This window comes from Protopterus annectens, chromosome 7.part1 (genome assembly GCF_019279795.1).
Source record: "Protopterus annectens isolate FY-2018-M chromosome 7.part1, PAN1.0, whole genome shotgun sequence".
Classification (NCBI taxonomy): domain Eukaryota; kingdom Metazoa; phylum Chordata; order Ceratodontiformes; family Protopteridae; genus Protopterus; species Protopterus annectens.
In genome coordinates this window covers 302945863-302957889 of record NC_056740.1, presented here as the reverse complement: position 1 = coordinate 302957889, position 12027 = coordinate 302945863, and the positions used below count along the sequence as shown (strand labels likewise).

Here is a 12027-nt window from a genome sequence, read left to right as displayed (position 1 = left end):
AAGCCAGTACTAAAAAGCTGTGGATTGTACTGGAGAGTAAAACAATAACCTGGAAAAATCCTTGAGAAATGTGGAATTGGTGTGATAGACTGCAAGCAATGAACTAAATTCTGAGTGGTTTAACTCACAGGGAGACAGAGTAATGAACTAGATTCTGACTGCCTTCCATCAAATTATTTTAAATAACTCAGAATTTACCTTCTCAAAGTGTAAATAAAGAGCATTTAAATCTGAAGCATAGTCTCCAGTGTTGGTAGCTACTATGCTACACACACACACACACACACACACACACACACACACACACACACACACACACACACACACACATTGTACCTACACATATTTATGCCACATTTAATAAATAATGAAGAGGATTATATCATATTTTATTACCTTGAAAGTCATTATCAGGTGAGTGAAATGGAATTCTGCCTCGAGATCCAGCCTGATGCGAACATCGGAAACTCCTGAAGAAAAAAAAAAACATAAAATGATCTCATTTTCACCATAATTATCAGCAGTGCACTTCTCTGGGCAAAACACAATATCAGTATAAATTTGTGACCAAGTGTACATTTAAGGGGTGAAATTTTACAGAACTTATATATATATAGGTTCATACTAGGCTATCTGCCCTAGGGCATTTATAAGCCTAGCCAGAATGTGTTTGGCTTTCGCCACCCATTTTAAATTTATTTTGCTATGCCCTTTTTCGAGGTTAGTATACTGTGCCTCTGTCTAACAGTGACACAGAAGTGATGCCCGGGGTAAAACTATGATCTCCCATCCACTCATCAAGATTCCTCTTGAAGAGAGTCAATCAGGGACTCTGCCTAACCTGGACTGGGATTTTATTCCAGAGTGAAGGGAGCCTCTGGGTTATGAATCTGTCCCTCCAGCATGTCCTATTTATTTCAGTGCTGAGGTTCAAGTCTCTCGAGCGCATAGCTCGATGGGATTTGGATTTTCTGAGGTGCAGCATGTCCATTAATTCCGGGTTGGACATGGCTTTATACGTCAGGCACAGATCGCCTCTGAACAGGCGGTATGCCACTGAGGAGAGCTGGAGTTTCTTTAACCGGGCAGCATATGGCATCTGTTTGAGCCCTTTGATCCTCTTGGTGAGGTACTTTTGGGGTCTTTCCAGTTGCTGCAGGTGTCTGGTAAGGTACATCCCAAAAGGGGCATTGTACTCAATTATGGGCCTGATGAGGGATGAGTAAAGAGGCACGATGACCTCCCCGATCTAGATGTGAATCCCTTCATGATTAGGTGGGCTATATAAAATGTTTTTCTAACCACTTTGGCCACGTGGTTGTCAAATGAGAGATTGCTATCAACTTGGGTCCCCAGGTCCCTAATTACTTCTTCTGTACTTAATGGATTACCACCTATGTGGTAATTTGTGGGCACTTTGTTTTTGCCAAAGGGGATGACTATACACTTTTGGCATTTAGCTTGAGGCCATGGCTCTGGCACCAGTTGTCTGTTTCTATGAGGCCCTTTTGGAGGATGCTTGTGTCGGCTGGAGAGTCGATTATGGCGCCCAGTTTGCAGTCATCTGCGAACTTGGTCAGCTACAGTCCTTCCGTGTTGGCCTGTACCTCCGAGAAATATATACCGAACAAGAGAGGTCCCAGGACTGAGCCTTGTGGGACACCACTTGTAACTGGTTTGGAGTCTGACATGGCTCCAGCAATTCTAACCATGTGGGTTCTGTCCTTGAGCCAGTTTGCAATCCATCTAGTGACATACGGGTTTATATTTAAGCTGGTGAGCTTATCTATAATGCCCGAGTGGAGTATTGTATCGAAGGCTTTTGCGAGGTCCAGGTAGGCTGTGTGGACCACCTTCCCCTCGTCAATGGCCTTGGTGACTGTTTCAAAGAAATCAGCCAGGTTTAAGAGGCAGGATCTGCCCTTAACAAAGCCGAACTGGGTAGGATCCAGTGTTTTTAGGTCCCCAATATCTTTATTTATGAGGTCCATGATGATCCTTTCCATGGCTTTGCAGACCAAGCTAGTCAGGCTTATGGGGCGATAAGTTTCCAGGATCCGTTGAGGCACCACCTTTATGGAGAGGGACCACTGTTGCTGTACGCCACTCTTTGGGCACATATCCTGTAGTAAGGCTGAGTTTGAACAGTAGTTTTATGTTTGGGTTTAGCTCTTCTTGGAGTTCATGTAGGACGCAGCCCCGGGACACCGTCTGGTCCCATTGATGCTGTGTTTTTTGCTTTGGAGAGGGCGGCTCTTATCTGAGCATCTGAGATGTCAGGGGGGCAGCACTCTGCTGGGATAGATATTTGCCCTTTTGGTGGGGAGGGGGGGGAGAAGTTTGCGCTGAACCTGTCAGCTAAGATGTTTGCAATGTCTGTGGGTTCGGTGTATTTTTTGTCATTTTGGACTAATTCTGAGCATATCTGGGAATTACCACCCAGGTTCCTAACATAACTAAAGAAAGCCTTGTGATTATCCTTAGTGTCCTGTGCAATTTTTCTCTCAAAGCTGGCCTTAGACAATTTTATCTGTGCCCGTAGTTTTTTGCTAATACTGATCAGTGATGCCTTCCCTTTCTGGGATTTTGCTCTATCATTTAGTAGCTTCCTCCTTCTATTGTATAGTTTGTTTATGGCTGGGGTCCACCAGACAGGACGTCTGCCTTTGGAGGATTGAGTCTTGGTGTTATTTGGGATCGCATGATCCATGCATTCCTGAAGGTGTTCATAGAATGCGTTTATAAAGGATTCTGCGGTCTGGGCCGTATTTTCCACAGGCCCGGGGGCTTTGAAGGATTCTACCTCAGTTTTGAGGAGTGTGAAATTTGCTTTAGAGAAGTTTCTCACTGTGGTTTTCTGGGCAGGGGGTGGGGTCGGGATGTGAATATCCAGTGAGATTAGTTTATGGTCTGATCTTACCAGTGAGGGATACACTTCTGGTCTGGAGCATAGAGTCCCCATGTTGGTGATGATCAGGTCCAGTATGTTTTCCCCTCTTATGGGAGTGGTAACAAGTTGTTTCATAGCATTTGAGTTTATAAATTCTAGGAACCTTTGGGCTAGGGTGTTGGCGCTAGAGTAATGCTCCCAGTCTATGTTTGGGTAGTTGAAGTCGCCCAATATAATGGTGTTTGGAGAGACCTTCATATTTTCCAGTGTTCTCAGGAAGGCTGAGTGAGGTTCCTGGGTTTGGGAGGGTGGTCTGTAGCAGGCTATAAACTGGAAGGCAGTTTTACCGACTGTTAGTTGCACATGGATAGTCTCTGATGCTTCGTGCTTTGCCACCAACCTGGAGGTGTGGGTATCTTTGATGAATATCGATACTCCCCCTCCTTTTGTGGTCCGGTCCAAGTTTTGGGGCCAAAAAGCATGGTATGAGGTATAACCTGGTAGTGCTGGGGTGCTCTCGGGAGCCCTGAACCAGGTTTCTGTTACTGCACAGATATCAATGTTCTCCATGCTAAGGAGAGTTTCGAGTGCGTGCATCTTGAGGTTTAGACTTCTGGCGTTGAGTAGCATTACTCTTAGTTTCTTATCCCTTGTGATACCTATGGAGGTGGGTTTGTCTTTTGAGCCTTGCCTAAAAAGGGCACTATGGGGTAGCAAGAGCCTTTGCCAATATCCAAAAGCCCAGGGGTGACAGGTGCAAGCCGTCCCTAGCGAAGCATCGTGGCTTGTCGAGCATATCATCCCAAGCTGACAGGCATTGGATCCCCTTTGAATGACACCAGTACTTAAGCCAATTGTTGAAATTGATCATCTTGTCTTCATATTGTGGCATCATTCTTGGTGAGGGTAAGATGCTACTCAAGGTCAGGGTCATACCGGTCTGGGCTACATGCTCAGAGAGCTCCTCTATGTCTCTTTTCATGTAGTCCAGGGAGGTACGTCTCAGGTAATTCACACCAGCATGGACAATGACTGAGTAATATTTGTACTTGCCTTGGAGTGACCTGAGTGCTTGTGTTATGTGGCGGATCCTAGCGCCCGACAGGCTGCTCACCGTGACCCTCTCCTTGTTCAGCCTGGTGAGCGGGACGTCAGTGTGCCTGATGATAGAGTCACCTATTACAAGTGTATCAGGTCTGTTGTTTAGTCTTAAGGGCTGTGACTGTTCGGCACACTGGCTTTGTGAGATATGTGTTGCACGTGTTTTGTTTTGGGGTAGCGGCTGCTTGGGTGTCTGCTTTGGAGGTCTCTGCTGCTTCGGCAGATCTTTATTTAGAACCTCCAAGTATGTTTTTGTGTGATTATGTGTTTGGTTTGCTGTCGTGGTAGGTCTATGTGAGATTGGAATTGTAGTGTGTGGTTTCCTTCTCCTCTTGACTGGTTATGCCAGTACTTAGTTGAGAGAGCTTAGCCTCCAGTTTGGCTATATGGTTGCATCTCTCACATGTGTTGGAATTTGTTGGGAGGAGGAGAGGGTTGTCTGTGTACATGAGGCAGTTGTAACATTGCCTCAAGATTCCCAGATTCACCAGCTGGACCGGAGAGGAGACTGACAACTGACCTTTGGACATGCTAGAATAATATTGGGAATTCCTTAATAATTGAAAACCAGGGCCAGTGGGGAGTGAGGGTGTAGTGCTTTTAATTTTTAGTGCTGACTTATATAATTGCTTTAGTGAGCAAGTGCCAGGTAACGTAAGTGCAATGTGTTACAGGTAACTTAAATGCAAAAACGACAAACAGTAACTTTCTTTCAAGTGAAACAAGGAAATAAGTACAGTAAGCAATGCAGATATCACTAGTGATCCACAGAAGCACTGAGAAGCTGCGTATTAGGTGGAATTAGCGTTCCAGGGAAATAACAAACAAACAAACAACAAGCATATAAACAAAGCTAGATTCAGCAGGCCTGGATCTAGTCTATGCTACAGCAAACAAGGTGTACCACTTTAGGTAAGATACAGTTCAAATATTCAGGCACTATAAACCTTTAACCAGAAATTCCCAGCTCAGAAGGGCAGAGTCCAGCCTCTTCTCCCACAAGAGTGCAGACCACAAACCTTCTTAATGTAAAATAACTGGCCTGAAGCCCAAGTGCTTAAACCAGAACTAATACACTTTAAGAATAACAGACACTGGGCTCTCAATCAGCAGTTCCCAACTTAGAAGGATGAAAGCTACCTGTCCTGCCACCACAGTGCATGCCACAAACCTTCCTAATGTAAAACAACTGGTCTGAAGCCCAAGTGCTTAATCCAAAAGACTTAGAATGATAGCTACACTTTAATCAAGTTACTACCAAGCAGTAATAAATACAACTGAATACTTTAGAGAATGCCTGGATTAGTGCTCAAGTTACACAAACAAAGCTAGAGCCAGCAGGCCTGAATCCAGTCTATGCCACAGCAAACAAGGCGCACCAACGTCAGTAAGAAGCAGTTCAGATATGCATGCACTATAAGCCTTCAACCAGAAATTCCCAGCTCAGAAGGGCAGAGTCCAGCCTCTCCTCCCACAAGAGTGCAGACCACAAACCCTCTTAATGTAAAATAACTGGCCTGAAAGCCCAAGTGCTTAAACCAGAATTAATACACTTCTAGAATAACAGACACTGAGCCCTCAATCAGCAGTTCCCAACCTAGAAGGATGTAAGCTACCTGTTCTGCCACTACAGTGCAGACCACAAACCCTCTCAGTGCAAAACAACTGGTCCGAAGACCAAGTGTTTAAGCCAAAAGGCTTAGAGTGAGTTACACCAAGCAGTAATAAATACAATTGAGTACTTTTAAGATGATGCAAAAGTAAAAAAGTAGGTAGAAACACAAGTACAGTAAAAGCAGATGAAATTTTTTTTTTTTTCTGAACAAGTGCTGAGATCAAAGAAACAGATTTGAGTGCTGAAACTAGAAAACTGGCTAGTTATAAGAAAAAAAAAAAACTAAGCTAGAAGGCTTCCCTCCAACACAGAAGGGCTTGGGGGCTCAGAAGCCTACAAATAGTCTATACCACTTAACAGGAAAGGCAGGAAACAAGCTTTTTTTTTTTTTTTTTTCTGTTTCCCAGATGCTTGTACACAGCAGGAGTGCCTGAAATCAGAATATGATCTCACTGCACTCAGTTGAGTGAGCAAATGAGATGGGCCCAGGAGGAGTATCCAAACACAAATTTACAAGAGGGGCGGGCAGTTGCAAGGCCACTAAGATTAACACCAAAACCAAAACAAAAACAGGGACGGTGGGTGGGACTAACTGAAGAGCAGAGTGAAAACTTCCAGTTCAGTTAATATTCCTTCCACACAGTTAAAATCAATTTAAATACTGTATTCTTTTGAAAAAAAAAAGAGCAGATAAAGGTACTTAAATTCTCTTATACGTCCAGTTGAATACAGCAAGTTCTTAGCCGGCCAAAGCTGAGGTTTTTAAGCAGAAAATATTTCACACTGTACCACTTAAATAGGCAAGGACAGGAAATCAAAGAATGTGACTACCCCCACACCTGTAATTACTAGCAAATAACAAAATTCAGCCAACACTGACTAACTTCCAGTTCAGTTAATATTCCTTCCACACAGTTAAAATATATATACATACTTGTTGCTATCAAGTAATACAGCACTAGTTTTAGCCCAAGGGTTTACGAAAAATAAAGAATGGTGAGAAATGCTACCTATCACAGTGGTAGATTTAATACAAGAAATACAAAACTAAATGCCTATATATGTTTGTAGTCCATCTCGCCCTTCATTCTTACATATGGGATCGGAGCCGATCCTCGGCTCCGACTCGGCCTATTTACAAGCTGGAAGTCTTCTAGTTGGCTCGTGGCTAGGTAGGTATCACATGGTGCACCAGTACAATCCCCAGATCTTGTTTGCTGCTAACTAGGAGAAATAATAACAAACCTACAGAAAGAAGCCAATAATAAAAGGTCTCCAGTGAATAATGATAACAATATTTTTCTGTCTCCAGGTACTTCCAGGATGTGGGGTAGGAGGGTGGGTTCATAAGAATGAAGGACGAGATGGACTACAAACATGGAACGTTATGGTGAGTACATAACTTCTTTATGATCTGTAGTCCTATCTCACCTTCATTCTTACATATGGGACAGCGTCCCTAGCACCTTATTCTTGAGTGGCTCAAGGAAAAATATTCCTGAGTACCGTGGAACCAAAGGATGTTCTACCCCTGGAGGTTAAATCCAATTTGTACTGAGTAATAAATGTGTGAGGGATAGCCCAAGTTTCTGCTGCACAAATATTATCAAGTGAGACCCTGGCTTGAAAGGCTGCAGAAGTAGACTGAGATCTTGTAGAATGTGACTTGATTTTGAAAGGTAAAGGTCTACCTTCAGAGACGTAAACGTAAGCTATACAACTAGAAATCCAATTTGAGAGTGTCACTTTAGAAAATGGTAAACCTGATCTAGATTCTGAGAAGGAAATAAATAATTGATCTGATTTCCTGAATTCCTTAGTCCGGTGGAAATAAAAACATAATTGTCTATGGACATCCAACTGATGAAACCTGTATTCTGCTGCATTAGAATGATTCGGGAAGAACACCTGAAGTTCTATGAATTGATTCAAAGTGGCATGGGAACAGACCTTAGGGACAAAGGAAGGATTAGTACAAAGAGATACTCTGTTTTTGTGAAAAATCAGGTAAGGGGGTTTTACAGACAATGCTTGTAACTCTGACACCCGTCTGGCCGATGTGATAGCCACCAAAAACAAAGTCTTCCAAGACAGAAATTTCAAAGGCGATGAATGAGAAAGTTCAAAGGACAGAGACGTCAAGTTGGATAGTACAAAATTCAAATCCCATGAAGTAACAAGTTCTTGAAATGGGGGTCTTAAAGTGATACCTTTGAGGAAGGTTTTGCACAGCCTATATGACATCAGATTAGAATCTTGTATGCCTATATGAAAATTTGAAATCGCTGCCAATTGAACCCTGACAGTGGCAGCCGCAGATCCCTGGTGGAAAAGCTCAGACAGGAATTCCATCCAAAACCACTGGAATGGAGGCAGTATAAGGGTCAACATTCTTTTTCTCCATCCAGATAGAGAATCTCCTCCACTTACTGGAATATAGTCTCCTAGTGGAGGATTTATGAGAGGACGTAAGGATATGAGTCACGCAGGGTGAGAAGTCGTGAAGCCTGACTAGGGATGGAACTGGAGCAGCCAAGCTGTCAAATTGAGGGTGTGTAAGGAGGGATGAAGCGAGCCTGACATGTGAGTCAAGAGATCTGGTACTGGGTCCAGAATCCAAGTATCATCTAGGAGAAGAGGCACGAGAAAAAAGAACCAAACCTGACGAGGCCAGTAAGGAGCAATGAGGATCAGTTTGCTTCCCAGCCATTTTGCTTTCTGAATAACCTTGGGAATGAGAGGAAAGGGAGGAAAAGCATAAAGGAGATCCAGGGGCCAATCATGAACAAGTGTGTCTCTCAGTGCCCGGAGGGGGGATGAGGGAGAAGTAGCTGCTGCATTTGGCATTGATTGGGCTGGCAAAGAGATCACAAAAAGGCTGTACCCATCTGTGGGAAATCTGCTCCGCTATTTCCTGTTTCAAAGACCACTTGTGAGGCATCAGGATTGCCCAACTGAGCTTGTCGGTTATCATGTTGGTTGTCCCTGGAATGTGTGCTGCCACCAGAAAACGCTGGGAAGATATCGCCCATTTCCAAACTCGAATGGCCTCTCGACAGAGTGGGTATGATCTGGTTCTGCCCTGTTTGTTGATATACCATACTACCGACATGTTGTCTGATTGTATTGCAATAATCCCCAGAGGCAGAAGGTCGTGAAGTGCTTGCAATACTAGGAGCACCGCCCTCATCTCTAGAATGCTGATATGCAGGTGAGCTTCGTGACCTTGCCATGTGCCATGGACAGTCCTGCCTAGAAAACCCCCCCACCCTATCTGTGAGGCATCCGTGGTCACAGTGGCAATGGGTTGGCAAGGAATAAATGAAGTGCCCGTGGTTAACTGATTGGGTAGAGTCCACCAAATGAGGTCCTTCTTGCAAGAGTCTGTCAGCAGTATGTGATGAGATAATGGTAGGTGCTGAAAGGACTATTGGGATGACAGCAGCCACTGAAGAACCCTCATGTGTAGTCTGGCTAGCAGCACTAGTAATGTGGTGGATGCCATGGTCCCTAGAAGCTGCAGAATAGTCTTGGCCTTGACCTTTTGTAGGGGGAGAAGACGTTGAATATGAAGAACCAGATTCTGTGCCCTTTCTACACTAAGACGAGCCAACATGTCTACTGTGTCTATCTCTGCGCCTATAAAAATCACAGATTGACAGGGCAATAAGGCAGATTTTTCCCAATTTACAGAAATTCCCAACTGGGCACAAAGCCGAATGGTAGCATCTCTGATCTGAAGAAGTAGATGCCCGGTGGGGGCGGTCAAGAGCCAGCTGTCCAGATATGGAAACACCTGGAATCCTCAACGTCTCAGGTGAGCTGTCACTACTGCCATACACTTGGCAAACACCCTGGGGGCTGTGGTGAGACCAAAGGGCAGAGCACAAAACTGGTAATGACTGGCTCCCAGCCGGAAGCGTAGATGACTCCTCAGTGCCCTGCCCATTTTTATGTGGTAGTAGGCGTCTTGCAGATCTATTGAGCACATCCAATTGTCTTTCCCTAATAACGGAGTATAGACTGCAGTGTCACCATCCGGAACTTGTCTTTTACTGATTCCTTCAATTTGCTGAAGTCCAAAATGGGCCTCCAGTCCCCTGTACGTTTTGGCACTAAAAAGAATCTGAAGTAAGTTCCGGATCCTATTTGGTCTGCTGGGACAGTTTGGATGACTTTTTGCCAGCAACTTGTTGACCTCCAAAGTTGCGTGATCCCTGTGATTGGGTGGAACATCCGGGATCCTCTTGAGAACAAAAGGTGGAAGAGAAAAGGGTATGACATAACCTCTGATAATAATTCTTTATACCCATTTGTCTTGAGTGATACTTAGCCAGGCTTCTGGATACAAAGAAATGTGACTCCCGACTGGCCCCAGAGAAGCACAGTCGGGCCCCACATCAGGAGCGCTAGTAAGGCCGGCCCCGAAAGGAATCGAGGCCTCACTGGTTTTGCGGTCTGCCCCTGCCTCTAGGTCGACGCCTACCATTTCCTCCTCCTCCTCTGCCTCTGAAGGAGGAGTCACCTTGTGCATCCTGGGAAAACCTTGGGGACTTCTTGAACTACATTTTACCGCCCCTCTGACCCTTAGGGTATGGTATAAAGGAGACAGTAAAAAGTATTCCCACAGCAGAGAGTGTTTTTCCTTCTTGTTCGCACTGGGTGAGAGTGTCCTTTACCTTGGGTCCAAACAATGAAGAACCGTCGAAGGGGGCGATGGTAAAGGTAGACTTGAACGGTTCCACAAAATTACACAAACACATCCAGGAATGATGCCTATGGGAAATTCCTGAACCCACTGCTCTACTCGCTCCATCGGCTACATACGAGATAAGCCTCATGGACAAGTTGACAATAGAGTTCAAGGTGGACAACTGGGCAGACACCTTGTCAGGGACTCCCTCAGTACATATACCTTGTAGAGAATCTCCTAACTCCTTAAGGAGATCTCTCTGAAGCCTCGTAAAGTGTGTAAGGTAATTCAGCAATCTAAGAGCAAATGCCACTGAAGAGAAGATATGCTTCCCGTATCTGTCCATCGTTCGAGACTCCTTATTTGGCGGATGTACAGAAGAAGAAGTTTCGGCTAGCTCCTTCTTAGTGGCCACCACCACCATCATGGCATCTACGGGAACACCTTTAGACAAAAATTCCTTTTCTCAGGGTGCAGAAAGAAACTTATTTGGTCTCCTGGGGACTGGCTCCACTGCATCAGGAGTATCCCACACCTTCCGACTAACTAGCTCCATCAGTTCGTCGAAGGGTGAAGACACCCAAGAGGCTGAAGGTTGAGACCCGAAAGCCTTCAGGTACACTGACTCCTCATCACAAAGGGTAACAGTGGGCCAGCCACACCTCTGCTTAAGGATTTCCAGGATGTCCACAAAGGAGACATCATCAGAGGACGACTTGGGGGACACTTCTGACTCCTCAAGGTCAGTGTCCGAAGTAAGAGACTCATCCTGGGCATCTACATGCTTCCTCTAACATGTTCTCTTCCGGTGGGGCACCTTGGAAGGATATTCCGGGGAGGTCTCGGAAGAGTGGGAGCCACCAGCCAGTGGCTCCTGAGGCTGTGGGTCTCTGCTGTCCAATGAGGGGGTAGGAGCTGAGACAGAAGTAGGTGCCCTAGGGGGGAGAGTGTCGGTACCCCTGGTAGGAGATGATGATCGGGACAGCACACTCATTATCTCGAATGCCGACCTCTACGGCTCCAAGGAACTGAGGATGCCATCAGTTCCAGAGCCATCGGCTCTGAGATAGACGTAGGATCCGAGCTCACCCTCGCCAACGTACCGAGAGGGAGGCTTGGAACTGAAGAGGTTTGGTTCCAGGCTTCCCTGTCGGGGCCGACCAGGGAGCTTCGGCTCCTAGACACCACGGACGGCACAGAGTGTCAGAGCGGAACTCTGCTCTGAAACAACCAAAGGGGGAGCTGGAACAGAGGGTTCCACCAGCAGTACCAAACACTCCGGCTCCGAAAGACCAGCAAGGCTCGGAGGAGGAATCACCGAAGGAGGAATGGACTCAAGTGGCCCCGGAACCGACTGGGTCGGAGCCAACAACAATTTTGGTAAGGCAGATGACTTCAAAAGTCTCAGCACTACCCTCTCCACATCTTCTTCTGATAAACTCGAGGAAGACCTGGAGGATAGAGTAGGAGAACGGGATCTCTGAAATATTGGTGACTTCAATGTAGGGGAGACCGGTAAAGGTTCCAAAGACTGGCTCCGTTGAATACTCTAAGTGGTCAGCTCCGAGGTACTTGGCGCCGACCCTGTAATCACTACAGTACAACTCCCAATAGGCTCCGAGCTCTGTGGGACCGAAGAGACAGTAAATTTTTCAGGCAGAGTAATTTTAAGAGGCGGCTCCGAGACACCAGCTGGTGCTGGGGAGGGCCTCTTAGAGGACTTTTCCT

At 45.6% G+C, this 12027-nt stretch overlaps 1 protein-coding gene across 1 annotated transcript in view; it reads right to left on the bottom strand.

Moving 5' to 3' along the window:
• The window catches only part of LAMB2 (laminin subunit beta 2), a 3750789-nt gene that overhangs the window by 2586131 nt on the left and 1152631 nt on the right, over window positions 1-12027 (bottom strand). Inside the window, exon 4 of the mRNA XM_044078730.1 lies at window positions 397-470. Coding sequence (XP_043934665.1) covers window positions 397-470 — 74 coding nt within the window. The remainder of the gene's footprint in view (window positions 1-396; window positions 471-12027) is intronic.